Source organism: Tachyglossus aculeatus, chromosome 11 (genome assembly GCF_015852505.1).
Source record: "Tachyglossus aculeatus isolate mTacAcu1 chromosome 11, mTacAcu1.pri, whole genome shotgun sequence".
Classification (NCBI taxonomy): Eukaryota; Metazoa; Chordata; class Mammalia; order Monotremata; family Tachyglossidae; genus Tachyglossus; species Tachyglossus aculeatus.
This window is the reverse complement of record NC_052076.1, coordinates 53,477,834-53,495,642: the sequence shown is the minus strand read 5'-3', so window position 1 is coordinate 53,495,642 and position 17,809 is coordinate 53,477,834. Positions and strand designations below refer to the sequence as shown.

General features: G+C 45.4%; 1 protein-coding gene across 1 annotated transcript in view; it reads right to left on the bottom strand.

Annotated features, from left to right (window-relative positions):
• GLG1 (golgi glycoprotein 1) overlaps positions 1–14,376 on the bottom strand; it is a 144,791-nt gene extending 130,415 nt beyond the window's left edge. Inside the window, exon 1 of the mRNA XM_038753357.1 lies at positions 14,056–14,376. Within this exon, the coding sequence (XP_038609285.1) occupies positions 14,056–14,376 (321 nt within the window). The remainder of the gene's footprint in view (positions 1–14,055) is intronic.
• Positions 14,377–17,809: the final 3,433 nt, after the last annotated feature.

Sequence of the window (17,809 nt, the reverse complement as noted above, 5' to 3'; positions counted from 1 at the left end):
TTAATCCCCATTTTACAGATAAGGTAACTGAAGCCCAGAGAAGTGAAGTGACTTGCCCAAAGTCACACAGCTGACAATTGGCGGAGCCGGGATTTGAACCCATGACCTCTGACTCCAAAGCCCGGGCTCTTTCCACTGAGCCACGCTGCTTCTCATCATATTATAATAATCGATAATAATTGATATTTATCGATGCCTACTGTGGGCAAAGCACTGCTCTATACACTTAGTTTCTGTAGCATATGGTTATCACATTCACCTAACACGCAAAAGGTCCGTGGCTTGAAAACGGACAGAAACACCTTCCCTCTAGACCGTAAGCTCGTTGTGGACACGGAATGCCTCTGTCTATTGTTACACTGTACTCTCCCAAGCGCTTAGTACAGTGTTCTGCACTGAGTAAGTGCTCAATAAATTTGATCAAATGATGAATTTCAGAGAGTTCAATGGAGATAAAGGATAAGGTCCCTGCACATTCTTGGTGCTGAACAATGCATTTCTAGGATCTCAGGGCCAACACATTTAGTGATAAATTCAATCGATTTCTGCTAAATGACCTTCAATCTTTTAGCACAATTTCAACTGTCCCTATGCTATATCTGTAACTACAGTGAGCCTGAAATTGTTTACTTCAGAGTTCTTTGTGATATTCTGACTCAAACTCAAAATGCTAAATTTAGTTATGTTACATCAGTGGCGAGAAAACCTAATCTGTGCCACAACGCCAGAAAGATTAAGGCTCTCTACCACTATTACTCCTGTTTAGCAAAATTCCGACCCAAGTCTTTCAAAAAATCTGCAGTGTTCTTATATCCATCCCCTCTTGGAACACACAGACACTGTCAACGCCCATTCTTCAGTTTTTCAGAGAGTGAGCCGCCTTCCTCCCGTCTTCCGAATGTCCTGGTGCCTTCCAAGCAGGATCCATTTAAAGGACAGCCTCAGGTCTATTTTAAGGTGGTGATCTTATAGAATTTGAGCCATTCCATTTTCAACCCCAGAATTCCAGAACTTCCTCCCGGCTCTAAGTGGGAGTTTCTGAAATTCCAGGATTAGGCTCTTCGGCTGGTGGGAGGCTTTTTAAGTCCAGGGCTGTTTTCCATTTCATGGACTTAGGGACCCGAGAAAGTTCAAATGGCATGGCCATTTCTCCCTCGAATGCCTTCTCAGAACTGGTATTATACAACTTGGCTTCCGGTCCACTTCTTCAGGCCGTAATAAACGAAGCCGAAAACCAGGGCAAATTCAGCTCTCCCACTCTAAAAATGTTTTCCAACTGCAGCAGAGCTATAAACACAGAGGAAACATATGCCTCGTGCTAACTGGTGCCTCGAGAGTTATTGCTCCTTAATTGGAATTCAAATGCCCTCATTGCCACAAGGACTTTGTCCAGACTATGGACTTGGAGCCTTGCCTCCAATTTTACATTTCTGGAACGCGAGAACCCTTTGCCACCTATTGTCGCCCTCCCCACCCCCAACCACCACGTTACACACGTTACACCAGCGCTGCTGCAAATTCAGTGTCAGCAACCTTCAGTTCCACTTGCAGGCAAAGCCTGCCTAAGATGAGATGCACACTCCTGCCATGGAGAATGTGATTAAATCCAGTTTATTAAAAATCTAAGCTTCGGATCCAGGCTTCCTATAGGCGAGTCGAAGAGCGCCAACTACGCACCGGCAGAATGCAAGGGTGAGAGCCAATGAAGGCTTCTTTCCATCTCTCTGCATCCCTAATGGTTGTTTTCCCAGATTTCAAAAGAAATGCATCTATTAGTGGTGAACGGGAATGTTACCCTTTTAGGCAGCCACAACTTGGGAGCTGAACAAATAGCATTTGACAGTGGCTAAAGTAGGCAGTGTCAAATACAGTGCCTGCTCAGTGAGGGCAGGGATCACGACTATGAATTCTACTGTGCTCTCCCAAGCACTTAGGACAGTGCTCTGCACACAGCAGATGCTCAACCAACACTCCTGACTGACTGAGCATGATGAGGAAGGAACAGCTTGTTGACCCGCCTAGGAGAAGTCTCATCTTTGATCAGGGAGGACAGCTACAAACATTAAACCCATCGTCAGCCTTCGCAAAGCATTCAGTGTTTGCTGGAGCACTGAACTAGACGCTGTGGGGAAGTACAAAGGAAGAAGACAACGTGCTCCTCGAGGCTAAGGAGTTCACCGAACAAATATACAACACAGACCTACAATTACATCTCAAAGGGCAACTGCCAGGGCCATAAACCTTAAGAACACAAACAACAGAAGTCAGAGGGAGACTTGCAAGGATATGCAAAAGGGCTGGGGTAGTTGGGGGAGGAGAGGCATGCCCAAACGTCTTGGGGAATTAATCTGGGAAGGAATCCTGAAAGAGCTGGGCTGAAGGAGAGAAAGGTGTATTCTCCCAGGGCTTAGTACAGTGCTCTGCACATAGTAAGCATTCAATAAATATGACTGACTGAAATGAATGAACAAAAGAAAGGGCAAGTAGAGCAGAGAAGGGAAGGTGTTGGCGGGGAGGGGGTGGTAGGGAATGTGTACTCAGTGGCCTGAGAGTTTTGTTACTTTGTTTGTTTAGGGACCGTTGACAGGTTTCCTTGGGCAGATCAAAATATGTGGTGTGCCACGTAGTTTTGGGAGGGTGGGGGGAGAATGAGATAAGAGGGAGCAAGTTATTAGCTGGACTTGAAGCCCAAGGTCAGAAATTTCCAGTGACTGGAAAAACAGCCTCTCCCGCATTGTTCAAACCCTTTTTTCAAGGTGGGTGAACCAAAGTTGGTGCTAGACCACAACTTCAACTCCATGTGACCGTTACCAGCTTTCTCATTTAAAGCTTTCTCCTTTCCCTAGTAACCTTTTCTTACTTCCTGAGGAGAGAAGAGAGGTGGGGTGAGAGCAGGCCCATATTAGATTGGGAAATATTTTTTCAATGGAAGACTTGCCAATTCCATTAACTATAAACAAATAGCAAGTGTCTACTTGGGTAGGGCCTGTGGCAAGAGAGAGAGAGAATCAAAGAAACTACGGTCTCAGCCCTCCCGGGGATACACTTTAAGCTTCACAGATGAGCACAGATACCCAGAGCAAAACGGCAGCAGAGGACTAAATACAAACCAGATACAAATCCCGAGTGGCATTTTTATCAAATGCAAAAGCCGGGAATCACCTAACAAACAAAAATAAAAATAGAAGGAAACACAAAAACCAGGGGGAAATGTCCACATCTAAGCCAAGACCAATTCTAACCATTAGAATCTACACACGCAATCAGCAAAGAAGCCGTAGGCAATGTGGAAACGATTTGCCCTTCCGATCTTAAGGGAAGCTTCTCCTATCAACTTTATACTGGGGAAGCCCAATAAATTTGCCCGGTTTATCCTCCCTCAGGAGAAAAGACTTGGATTTTCAGGATGGCAATCCAACACCTTCTTTAGCATTTCCACTCACAATAGAAACTGTGCCTGACTGAATATAGTCTAAACATTCTCAAAAGCATCTAAGGAGTTAGAAGTCACGACTAAAACCAGCTGAGAAAGCCGTTAACTAAGAAAAACAGCAACACGGACAGAATCCTGAATACAGAGAGAACTCCTTACAGTTCATGTAAAGATGCCAAAGTTATCGGCACCAAACAATTCGTAAGGCAAATCTGAAAAGTGACTCTACATAGCAGTCTACATCACTGGTATTAATCATTACCTTTAAATTCATTTGGTAACGTGAGCCTCTACATAAATTTTTAACTCCCAACTTAAAAAAAAACTTAAAAAAACCTTACTCCAGTTTGAACTTTGGACATATCCAATCAATCAATGGCATTTATTGAGCACTTACTAATGTGCAGAGCACTGTTCTAAGTGCTTGGGAGAGTACGCTATTGCAGAATGAGCTGACACACTCCCTGCCCATAACGAGTTTACAATCACATTGACTCCCCCCTTCTAGACTGTGAACCTGCTGTGGGCAGGGATTGTCTCTCTTTGTTGCTGAATTGTACTTTCCAAGTGCTTAGTACAGTGCTCTGCACACAGTGAGCGCTCAATACGATTGAATGAATGAAATAATGTAGCCGTAACCAAATCCGAGGTGAAGACTGCATACTTAATAATAATTATGGTATTTGTTAAGCGTTTATTATGTGCCAGGCACTTTAATCAGCTATTCCACGTCGCCATTAAACATTCCTAAATTTCTGATCTGTCCTTTCAACGGTCTTATAACAAGTGCATCCATTTTTCCTGAAACATAACGGTTGTATTCTCACAAAACCCCACACTTAAGAAAACTTGCACTGCCATACTCATGATCTCTGACGACACACACATGAGGTTGGCACCAAGCCATGTCTTCTGATGCCAAGGGCAACCTACAGTGCGGGGATTGGGGGGAGAAGACATGCATTCTGGTGGCCAACCTGGGTGCAGACACAGAAAGATTTCCTTCAAGATTCGTAGCCAAAAGGAATAAAAGAAATGAGCTAAGAACTTGCTTGCCAGAGACCCCTCCTCACTGGAAAACACAGAGCAAAATAAACTTCAAATCCTAAATGATTTAGGTTTATTTCCTATCCTTCAAGTGTGTAAATCTGATTTGTTCAATTGGAACTCTGAAGAAAATAACAGTCCCAGGAGTTGCCTTAAAAAAATGTGGTAAGAATACCACCCTCTGGAATTTATATCACACTTTTGGTCAAACTCCTATTTTCATCCAGATATAAACCAAAAGCACTCCACCCTCTCACCACAGGCTCCAATTTCCCAGCCACCTGGGGCTGAGAAAATTAAGTGGCACAGTAGGAAGAGGACGCCTCAATTCTACTAAAATGCAAGGGCTGTGTGTTTGACAAACGCCGCCTTCTTGACAGTCCCCCTGACCAATAAAGCCCATGTGCACAAAACCATTTCTTCCACTATGACATCGTGTTCTATCCAGACTGTTGAAAAAAAATCACCTGATCCCTTTCATTCATTCATTCAATCGTATTTATTAAGTGCTTACTGTGTGCAGAGCACTGTACTAAGCACTTGGGAAAGTACACTACAACAATAAAGAGTGGCAATCCCTGCCTACAACGAGCTCACAGTCAGTGAGGGGGGGGAAGCACACATTATGGGAGAGCTGAGTGTACAAGACATGATAATAATAATAATAATGGTATTTGTTAAGCTCTTACTATGTGCAAAGCACTGTTCTAAGCGCTGATATGTTCCCTGCTCTCAACAACCCTAGGCAGCTGACTAGAAGAGCTTTCACTATCTTATCACGGAAAAAAAAAACTGAACCGAAAGAGTTAGAGTGAACTGAGCTAGAACTGAGGTCTCTGAATCCACTAAGCTTCGCTAGAACTTGTAATCTTCTGGACTGAATTACACTATTTGTAACAGCTCTGGCTTGTCCTCCTTTGTTTAGAAATCTTCTTGGAATCCACCTAAACGCAAACTGGCATTACCCCAAGCTTCGTTATCTTGGGCCTGCTCTTCGCAACACTGGCCACAGATTTTCATTAGCGGCAGCCCCATGTGTTTTGGGCCTATCATTGGGCCATTTTCCCCAAGTAGTTCGCAGATATCAGTCTGATACTGAGTGCGAAAGAATTAAAATTCTGTAAATGGGGCCCTGTTCTGTTTTCCCCTGGTTTCCTCACTTCTAGAAAAACCACCCTGCATTGCGGAGACGGCTTCTGAAGACCACAAAGATCTTTCACAGATCACTGATAAATTTATAAACCATGATTTGAGAAACCCCAATTATACCACGTGCTTTAGCAGAAGGAAAGAAAACCTAACATTACAAAAGGCTGCAGTGAGGACAAATTGATGTCTAAAGAAGGGGACTGGATAATCATCTCTAAATTACACTGTTATCAAAGCTATGGCCACTAGACCATCTGAAACCTTTTCAAAAGTATCTAGGGGCCGTTGTTACTTATACCTCTCGACCTCCCATTGATTACAAATCTGCCCCACTATACACTTTTGGCTTAAAGATTTGCGTCAATGAATGCAACAGCATGAAAAAAAAAATCGAGCGAAAGGCAATGTTAGAAGAGTCATATGATTTTAACCCGAAAACTGCCTGATAAGATAATGATGGCATCTGCATTGGTGAAAGGCAAAGTCACTTATAGATTGTCTTTGGAAAACGTTAGTGGGGCGCACTGGACTAGACGATTGAGCAACTCATCAGGAAAGAATCCAGGTTAACTTGGGGAAAAGCATCCTTCCTAGATTTTCCTCTCTTTAGCTTTACTGAGGAAATGAGGCCCATTCAATATATCTACAGGACACGGAGTGAAAAATTTCTCAACGTTGCCAAATTTAACTAAAGCAAGTACTACTGTTTAAATTATGGTCGGACACCCAGGGAGCTCACATATTGAGCCCTCTGAAGCCATCCGTTGAATGAGGGCTCGCCATTCCCAAAGGTGAGCTGTAAGACTCACCTTTACATTCTGTCCAAACATTTCACGCTTTTGTAATCTTGAAGGAATTCTGGCCTCTGGGAAAATGATTCTGAATGTGAGATTTACTCCCAAGCCACCGAAAGGGTTTCATCCAACTTTATACTGGATAGCCAAAAAGGACCGGTACAGTTTCACCATCATCAGAGATATTTATTGAGCGCTTACTGTGTGCAGACCACTGTACTAAGCGCTTGGGAGAGTACTATACAACAGAGTTGGTAGAGAAGTTCCTGGCCCTCAATGAACTGGTGAATCCGACGGCTCTTTACAACTCGGATGGGATGGACAGAGAATTTAATCTGTGTCACAGAAACAGACAGTACTCCTGGCTAATCGGCAGATCGTTCTGTTCGCTAAGTGATGTTTAAAAGATTTCGCAGAGTTGGCAACGAGGGTCGGGGGTAGTTGTAAAGACCAAAGCAGGTAGGAGGATGCGTACTGCAAGCCCTATGAAGGGGCATCACCCCAATTTCCCCCCGAGCCTTTGCTGACCACCCCCTCTTCCCTCTCATTGCATCCCACCCCCAGCCACCGAGAGGCTGAGGTGTGAAAGGGGTGCAAGAGGAGATGATGATCTCCCTAGAAAGGCAGCAAGGGAAGTGTCTACCCTTTAGACTGTACGCTCAGTGTGGGCAGGGAACGTTTCTACCAACTCTGTGATACTGTACTCTCTCGCAGTGCTCTGCTCGCAGTAAACGCTCAATAAACGCGATTGATTGATTGAGGTTCCTGATGTTTTCCGGACATGCCCTTGTGGCAAGAGCGCAGGCTCGGGAGCCAGACGCCATGGGTTCCAAACCCGGCTTTGCCATTTGTCTGCTGTGTGACTTTGGGCAAGTCACTTCACTTCTGCCTCGGTTCCCTCACCTGTAAGATGGGGGTGAAGACCGTGAGCCCCACGAGGGACAGGGACTGTGTCCAACCTGATTACCTTGTATCTAACTCAGGGCTAGGAACAGTGCTTGGCACAAAAGCTCTTAATAAATACCATTATTATTAATACCGACCATGACCCTTCTTCCCTTTCTGGGGGAGAACGGGACAGGGCTCTCTCTTGACCCCCACAGATCCACAGCTCGCTATGGGCAAGGATTGTCTCTCTTTATTGCTCTATTGTAGTTTCCCAAGTGCTCTGCACACAGGAAGTGCTCAATAAATACAACAGAATGAATGTCACTCATTATTGTATTGTACTTTTCCAAGTGCTTAGTACAGTGCTCTGCACACAGTAACCTCTTAATAAATAAGAATGAGTGCGCTCCTCCTGAGCTCCCCCTGTCACCCCCTGGCTCCCAGGCAGCTGCAATGGGAGTCATCACAAAGGTCCCTCTGACCTCCGCCATGGTGGTGGGGAGGAAGAGGAGAAGGAAGAAGAGGAAGAGGTGGAGGAAGAGGAAGAAGACGACAGGAGGAAGGAGGGGAGGAAGAAGAAGACGAGAAAGAAGAAGAGGAGAAAGAAGTTGGGAGGGAGGAGGAAGAAGAGGAGGAAGAAGAGGTTTGTGGGCAGGGATTGTCTCTTTCGCCCAACTGGACTTTCCAAACGCTTAGCCCAGTGCTCTGCACACATTAAGCGCTCAATCAATACGATTGAAATGAGCTGAAGAGGAGGAAAAGGAGAAGAGGAAGAAGATGAGAAAGAAGAGGAGAAAGATGAAGGGGAGAAAGAAGAAGGGGAGAAAGAAGAAGAGGAGAAAGAAAAAGAGGAGAAAGAAGAAGAGGAGAAAGTAGAAGAGGAGAAAGAAGAAGAGGATAAAGAAGAAGAGGAGAAGAAGAGGAGAAAGAAGAAGAGGAGAAAGAAGAGGAGGAGAAAGAAGAGGAGGAGAAACAAAACGGGAGGGAGGAGGAAGAAGAGGTTTTGATGTTTGTCTCACACACACACACACACACACACACACACACACACACACACACACACCTTCTAGCGTGTGAGCCTGTTGTGGACAGGGACTGTCTCTCTCTGTTGCCCAACTGGACTTTCCAAACGCTTAGTCCAGTGCTCTGCACACAGTACGCGCTCACTCAATATGATTGGATTGAGCTGAAGAGGCGGAGGAGAAGAAGAGGAGAAAGAAGAGGAGAAAAAAGAGAAGAAAGAAGAGGAGGAAGATGAGAAAGAAGAAGAGGAGAATGAAGATGAGAAAGAAAAAGAGAAAGAAGATGGGAAGGAGGAATAAGAAGAGATTTTCGTGGCTGTCTCCCCCTCAGCCCCTTCTAGCCTGTGCGCCTGTTGTGGGCAGGGATTGTCTCTCTCTGTTGCCCAATTGGACTTTCCAAACGCTTAGTCCAGTGCTCTGCACACAGTGAGCACTCAATCAACACGACTGGATTGAGTTGAAGAGGAGGAGGAGGAGAAGAGGAGAAAGAAGAAGAGGAGAAAGAAGAAGAGGAGGAGAAAGAAGAAGAGAAAGAAGACGGGAGGGAGGAGGAAGAAGAGGTTTTGATGTCTGTCTCCCCCACAACCCCTTCTAGCGTATGAGCCCGCTGTGGGCAGGGACTGTCTGTCTCTGTTGCCCAATTGGACTTCCCAAATGCTTAGTCCAGTGCTCTGCACACAGTAAGAGCTCAATCAGTACGACTGGATTGAGCTGAAGAGAAGAAAGAAGAGGAGGAAGATGAGAAAGAAGAGGGGAATGAAGAGGAGAAAGACGACGGGAGGGAGGCGGAAGAAGAGGTTTTGATGTCTGTCTCCCCCCCCAACCCCTTCTAGCCTGTGAGCCCGTTGTGGGCAGGGATTGTCCCTCTCTGTCGCCCAACTGGACTTTCCAAACGCTTAGTCCAGGGCTCTGCACACAGCAGGCACTCAATCAATAGGCCTGGAATGAGCTGAAGAGGAGGAGGAGAAGAGGAAAAAGAAGAGAAGAAAGAAGAAGAGGAGAAAAGACGGGAGGAGGCGGAAGAAGAGGCTTTTATATCTGTCTCCCGCCCCACCCCTTCTAGCGTGTGAGCCCGTTGTGGGCAGGGATTGTCCCTCCCTGTCGCCCAACTGGACTTTCCAAACGCTTAGTCCAGTGCTCTGCACACAGCAGGCGCTCAATCATCAATAGGACTGTAACGAGCTGAGGAGGTGGAGGAGGAAGAGGGGAAAGAAGAGGAGGAGAAAGAAGACGGGAGGGAGGAGGAACAAGAGGTTTTGATGTCTGTCTCCACCCCCACCCCTTCTAGCGTGTGAGCCCGTTGTGGGCAGGGACTGTCCCTCTCTGTCGCCCAAATGGACTTTCCAAACGCTTAGTCCAGTGCTCTGCACACAGCAGGCGCTCAATCAATAGGACTGTAACGGGAGGGGGAGGAGGAGGAGGAGGAGGAGGAGAAGGAGAAGGAGGAAGAGGAGGAGAAGGAGAAGGAGGAAGAGGAGGAGGAAGAAGAGGAGAACGAAGAGGAGGAGAAAGAAGAGGAGGAAAAAGAAGAAGAGGAGAAAGAAGAAGAAGAGAAAGAAGACGGGAGGGAGTAGGAACAAGAGGTTTCGATGTCTGTCTCCACCCCAACCCCTTCTAGCGTGTGAGCCCGTTGTGGGCAGGGATTGTCCCTCTCTGTCGCCCAATTGGACTTTCCAAACGCTTAGTCCAGTGCTCTGCACACAGTAGGCGCTCAATCAATAGGACTGGAATGAGCTGAAGAGGAGGAGGAGGAGGAGGAGAAGAGGAGAAAGAAGAGGAGGAGGAAGAAGAGGGAAGAAGAGAGAAGAAGAGAGGAGAAAGAAGAGGAGGAGAAAGAAGACAGGAGGGAGGAGGAACAAGAGGTTTTGATGTCTGTCTCCCCCTCACCCCCACCCCTTCTAGCGTGTGAGCCCGTTGTGGGCAGGGATTGTCCCTCTCTGTTGCCCAACTGGACTATCCAAACGCTTAGTCCAGTGCTCTGCACACAGCAGGCGCTCAATCAATACGATTGGACTGAGCTGAAGAGGAGGAAAAGGAGAAGAGGAGAAAAAAGAGAAGAAAGATGAGAAAGAAGAGGAGAAAGAAGAAGAGAAAGAAGATGGGAGGGAGGCGGAAGAAGAGGTTTTGATGACTGTCTCCCCCCAACTCCTTCTAGCGTGTGAGCCCGTTGTGGGCAGGGATTGTCCCTCTCCGTCGCCCAACTGGACTTTCCAAACGCTTAGTCCAGTGCTCGGCACACGGCGGGTGCTCAATCAATAGGACTGTAACGAGCTGAAGAGGAGGAGGAGGAGGGGAGGAGGAGGAAGAGGAGAAAGAAGAGGAGGAGAAAGAAGACGGGAGGGAGGAGGAACAAGAGGTTTTGATGTCTGTCTCCACCCCCACCCCTTCTAGCGTGTGAGCCCGTTGTGGGCAAGGATTATCCTTCTCTGTCGCCCAACTGGACTTTTTCCAAACGCTTAGTCCAGTGCTCTGCACACAGCAGGCGCTCAATCAATAGGATTGTAAGGAGCTGAAGAAGATGAAGAGGAGGAGGAGGAAGAGGAGAAGGAAGAGGAGGAGAAAAAAGACGGGAGGGAGGCGGAACAAGAGGTTTTGATGTCTGTCTCCCCACCACCACCACCACCACCGCGACCCCTTCTAGAGTGTGAGCCCGCTGTGGGCAGGGACTGTCCCTCTCTGTCGCCCAACTGGACTTTCCAAACGCTTAGTCCAGGGCTCTGCACACAGCAGGCGCTCAGTCAATAGGACTGTAACGGGAGGGGGAGGAGGAGAAGGAGGAAGAGGAGGAGGAAGAAGAGGAGAAAGAAGAGAAGGAGAAAGAAGAAGAGGAGAAAGAAGACGGGAGGGAGGAGGAACAAGAGGTTTTGATGTCTGTCTCCCGCCCCGACCCCTTCTAGCGTGTGAGCCCGTTGTGGGCAGGGATTGTCCCTCTCTGTCGCCCAGTTGGACTTTCCAAACGCTTAGTCCAGTGCTCTGCACACAGTAGGCGCTCAGTCAATACGATTGGAATGAGCTGAAGAGGAGGAGGAGGAGAGGAAGAGGAGAAAGAAGAAGAGGAGAAAGAAGAGGAGGAGAAAGAAGACGGGAGGGAGGCAGAAGAAGAGGTTTCGATGTCTGCCCCCCCCCCCCCCCCCCTTTCTAGCGCGTGAGCCCGTTGTGGGCAGGGACTGTCCCTCTCTGTCGCCCAATTGGACTTTCCAAACGCTTAGTCCAGGGCTCTGCACACAGCAGGCGCTCAATCAATAGGACTGTAACGGGAGGGGGAGAAGGAGGAAGAGGAGGAGAAAGAAGAGGAGAAAGAAGAAGAGGAGAAAGAAGACGGGAGGGAGGCGGAAGAAGAGGTTTTGATGTCTGTCTCCCCCCCAACCCCTTCTAGCGTGTGAGCCCGTTGTGGGCAGGGACTGTCCCTCTCTGTCGCCCAACTGGACTTTCCAAACGCTTAGTCCAGTGCTCTGCACACAGCGGGTGCTCAATCAATAGGACTGTAATGAGCTGAAGAAGAAGAGGAAGAGGGGGGAAGAGGAGAAAGAAGAGGAGGAAGAGGAGAAAGAAGAAGAGGAGAAAGAAGAAGGGAGGGAGGCGGAAGAAGAGGTTTTGATGACTGTCTCCCCCCCAACTCCTTCTAGCGTGTGAGCCCATTGTGGGCAGGGACTGTCCCTCTCTGTCGCCCAACTGGACTTTCCAAACGCTTAGTCCAGTGCTCTGCACACAGCGGGTGCTCAATCAATAGGACTGTAATGAGCTGAAGAAGAAGAGGAAGAGGGGGGAAGAGGAGAAAGAAGAGGAGGAAGAGGAGAAAGAAGAAGAGGAGAAAGAAGAAGGGAGGGAGGCGGAAGAAGAGGTTTTGATGACTGTCTCCCCCCCAACTCCTTCTAGCGTGTGAGCCCGTTGTGGGCAGGGACTGTCCCTCTCTGTCGCCCAACTGGACTTTCCAAACGCTTAGTCCAGGGCTCTGCACACAGCAGGCGCTCAATCATCAATAGGACTGTAAGGAGGAGGAGGAAGAGGGGAAAGAAGAGGAGGAGAAAGAAGACGGGAGGGAGGAGGAACAAGAGGTTTTGATGTCTGTCTCCACCCCCACTCCTTCTAGCGTGTGAGCCCGTTGTGGGCAAGGATTATCCTTCTCTGTCGCCCAACTGGACTTTTTCCAAACGCTTAGTCCAGGGCTCTGCACACAGCAGGCGCTCAATCATCAATAGGACTGTAACGAGCTGAGGAGGAGGAGGAGGAAGAGGGGAAAGAAGAGGAGGAGAAAGAAGACGGGAGGGAGGAGGAACAAGAGGTTTTGATGTCTGCCTCCACCCCCACCCCTTCTAGCGTGTGAGCCCGTTGTGGGCAGGGACTGTCCCTCTCTGTCGCCCAACTGGACTTTCCAAACGCTTAGTCCAGTGCTCTGCACACAGCAGGTGCTCAATCAATAGGACTGTAACGGGAGGGGGAGGGAGAGGGGGAGGGGGAGGAGGAGAAGGAGGAAGAGGAGGAGGAAGAAGACGGGAGGGAGGAGGAACAAGAGGTTTTGATGTCTGTCTCCACCCCGACCCCTTCTAGCGTGTGAGCCCGTTGTGGGCAGGGACTGTCCCTCTCTGTCGCCCAGTTGGACTTTCCAAACGCTTAGTCCAGTGCTCTGCACACAGTAGGCGCTCAATCAGTACGATTGGAATGAGCTGAAGAGGAGGAGGAAGAGGGGAAGAGGAGAAAGAAGAGGAGGAGGAGGAGGAAGAGGAGAAAGAAGAAGAGGAGAAAGAAGAGGAGGAGAAAGAAGACGGAAGGGAGGCGGAAGAAGAGGTTTTGATGTCTGTCTCCCCTCCCCACCCCTTCTAGCGTGTGAGCCCGTTGTGGGCAGGGACTGTCCCTCTCTGTCGCCCAACTGGACTTTCCAAACGCTTAGTCCAGGGCTCTGCACACAGCGGGCGCTCAGTCAATAGGACTGTAATGAGCTGAAGAAGAAGAGGAGGAGGGGGGAAGAGGAGAAAGAAGAGGAGGAAGAGGAGAAAGAAGAAGAGGAGAAAGAAGACGGGAGGGAGGCGGAAGAAGAGGTTTTGATGTCTGTCTCCCCTCCCCACCCCTTCTAGCGTGTGAGCCCGTTGTGGGCAGGGACTGTCCCTCTCTGTCTCCCAACTGGACTTTCCGAACGCTTAGTCCAGGGCTCTGCACACAGCAATTGCTCAATCAATAGGACTGGAATGAGCTGAAGAAGAAGAGGAGGAGGGGGGAAGAGGAGAAAGAAGAGGAGGAAGAGGAGAAAGAAGAAGGGAGGGAGGCGGAAGAAGAGGTTTCGATGTCTGTCTCCACCCCGACCCCTTCTAGCGTGTGAGCCCGTTGTGGGCAGGGACTGTCCCTCTCTGTCGCCCAACTGGACTTTCCAAACGCTTAGTCCAGTGCTCTGCACACAGCGGGCGCTCAGTCAATAGGACTGGGAGGAGGAGGAGGAGGAGGAGGAAGAGGGGAAAGAAGAGGAGGAGAAAGAAGACGGGAGGGAGGAGGAACACGAGGTTTTGATGTCTGCCTCCACCCCCACCCCTTCTAGCGTGTGAGCCCATTGTGGGCAGGGACTGTCCCTCTCTGTCGCCCAAATGGACTTTCCAAACGCTTAGTCCAGTGCTCTGCACACAGCGGGCGCTCAGTCAATAGGACTGTAAGGAGGAGGAGGAGGAGGAGGCTGTGTTTTTGAGGGCCCCGGTGGGTTGGGTCCTCCGTCCCCGTCGTCCGTCCCGGCCCTCACCTCCCGCACGTCCTGCAGGCACTCGAGCACGGCCAGGTTGTTGGTCCAGGTGTGCTTGGGGCAGACCCGGGTGACGTCTTCGCGGCACAGCTCTTCCTCCGACAGCTTCCACCCGCCGCCGCCGCCCCGCCGAGAGGACGGACCCCCAGCGGGGGCCAGCTGCTGCTGCTGCTGCAGCTGTTGCAACTGAGGCTGCAACTGAGGTTGCAACTGAGGCTGCTGCTGCTGCACGGGCGCCGCGTTGAGGGCCATGTCGGCGCGGGCGGCGGCGGCGAGAAGGAGCAGGAGCAGCATCCTCCGGACACGTCCACACGCCGCCATCTTGCCCCCTCGACGCACCCGACGTCCTCACGTATTCAAATGAGGAGGGGGCGTGTCCACGTCGCTCCGCCCGCCGCGCCACGCTCAAGATGGCCGACCCTTCCTGCTAGACGCTGAATCCGATTACGGAGAAGGAGTGACCAGCTGAGAGGATTCCCCCCCTTCTCGTCCCAGAAACATCAGGGGAGGGTTTTCTTCCGGTCGGGGGCGGAATAAAGGCGCCCCACGGCACCGTTTAAGAGAAAAAGGGGAGAGAAGGGTCAAGGTCGCCACTCCCAAAATGGCCCCCAGCGAGGCCTCCTTATTCAAACTCAACGAGCTTTATTCAACCAACCTCCCTCACAAAAGGCGACATCGACAGGAGAAAGCCTGGGGTCTCTTCAGTCGGGGCATTCCCCGCTAGGGTTCTGCAGTTTCCCTACATTATTATTAGTGTTATTATTATATATTATATTTATATTACATACCGGTAGGGTTCTGCCCTTTCCCTACATTATTATTAGTGTTATTATTATATATTATATTTATATTACATGCCGGTAGGGTTCTGCCCTTTCCCTACATTATTATTAGTGTTATTATTATATATTAGATTTATATTACATACCGGTAGGGTTTTGCACTTTCCCTACATTATTATTAGTGTTATTATTATATTTATATTACATACCGGCAGGGTTCTGCCCTTTCCCTACATTATTATTAGTGTTATTATTATATATTATATTTATATTACATACCGGTAGGGTTCTGCCCTTTCCCTACATTATTACTAGTGTTATTATTATATATTATATTTATATTACATACCGGTAGGGTTCTGCCCTTTCCCTACATTATTATTAGTGTTATTATTATATATTATATTTATATTACATACCGGTAGGGTTCTGCACTTTCCCTACATTATTATTAGTGTTATTATTATATTTATATTACATACCGGCAGGGTTCTGCCCTTTCCCTACATTATTATTAGTGTTATTATTATATATTATATTTATATTACATGCCGGTAGGGTTCTGCCCTTTCCCTACATTATTATTAGTGTTATTATTATATATTATATTTATATTACATGCCGGTAGGGTTCTGCACTTTCCCTACATTATTATTAGTGTTATTATATATTATATTTATATTACATGCCGGTAGGGTTCTGCACTTTCCCTACATTATTATTAGTGTTATTATTATATATTATATTTATATTACATACCGGCAGGGTTCTGCACTTTCCCTACATTATTATTAGTGTTATTGTTATATATTATATTTATATTACATACCGGTAGGGTTCTGCACTTTCCCTACATTATTACTAGTGTTATTATTATATATTATATTTATATTACATACCGGTAGGGTTCTGCACTTTCCCTACATTATTATTAGTGTTATTATTATATATTATATTTATATTACATACCGGTAGGGTTCTGCCCTTTCCCTACATTATTATTAGTGTTATTATTATATATTATATTTATATTACATACCGGCAGGGTTCTGCACTTTCCCTACATTATTATTAGTGTTATTATTATATATTATATTTATATTACATGCCGGTAGGGTTCTGCACTTTCCCTACATTATTATTAGTGTTATTATATATTATATTTATATTACATACCGGTAGGGTTCTGCCCTTTCCCTACATTATTATTAGTGTTATTATTATATATTATATTTATATTACATACCGGTAGGGTTCTGCCCTTTCCCTACGTTATTATTAGTGTTATTATTATATATTATATTTATATTACATGACGGTAGGGTTCTGCACTTTCCCTACATTATTATTAGTGTTATTATTATATATTATATTTATATTACATGCCGGTAGGGTTCTGCACTTTCCCTACATTATTATTAGTGTTATTATTATATATTATATTTATATTACATGCCGGTAGGGTTCTGCCCTTTCCCTACATTATTATTAGTGTTATTATTGTATATTAGATTTATATTACATGCCGGTAGGGTTCTGCCCTTTCCCTACATTATTATTAGTGTTATTATTATATATTATATTTATATTACATACCGGCAGGGTTCTGCACTTTCCCTACATTATTATTAGTGTTATTATTATATATTATATTTATATTACATTCCGGTAGGGTTCTGCACTTTCCCTACATTATTATTAGTGTTATTATTATATATTATATTTATATTACATGCCGGTAGGGTTCTGCCCTTTCCCTACATTATTATTAGTGTTATTATTATATATTATATTTATATTACATGCCGGTAGGGTTCTGCCCTTTCCCTACATTATTATTAGTGTTATTATTATATATTATATTTATATTACATACCGGCAGGGTTCTGCACTTTCCCTACATTATTATTAGTGTTATTATTATATATTATATTTATATTACATACCGGTAGGGTTCTGCACTTTCCCTACATTATTATTAGTGTTATTATATATTATATTTATATTACATACCGGCAGGGTTCTGCCCTTTCCCTACATTATTATTAGTGTTATTATTATATATTATATTTATATTACATGCCGGTAGGGTTCTGCCCTTTCCCTACATTATTATTAGTGTTATTATTATATATTATATTTATATTACATGCCGGTAGGGTTCTGCACTTTCCCTACATTATTATTAGTGTTATTATATATTATATTTATATTACATACCGGTAGGGTTCTGCCCTTTCCCTACATTATTATTAGTGTTATTATTATATATTATATTTATATTACATGCCGGTAGGGTTCTGCCCTTTCCCTACATTATTATTAGTGTTATTATTATATATTATATTTATATTACATACCGGCAGGGTTCTGCACTTTCCCTACATTATTATTAGTGTTATTATATATTATATTTATATTACATACCGGTAGGGTTCTGCCCTTTCCCTACATTATTATTAGTGTTATTATTATATATTATATTTATATTACATACTATAATATTGTGTATAATGCATTATATATTATTATATTGTGTTATATATTACATCTGTATTATATTGCACACAATATATTGTATATTATTATATTATGCTATACATTATATTTATATTAAATATTATAATATTGCGTGCAATACGTTGTATATTATTATATTATGTTATATATTATGTTTATATTACATGCAATGCATTGCATATTATTATATCATGTTATATATCATACTTATATTATATATTATGATATTGCGTGCAATACGTTGTATATTATTATATTATGTTATCTATTATATTTATGTTATATATTATAATATTGCGTGCAATACATTGTATATTATTATATTATGTTATATATTATGTTTATATTACATGCAATGCATTGCATATTATTATATTATGTTATATATCATACTTACATTATATATTATGATATTGCATGCAATGCATTGTATATTATTATATTATGTTATC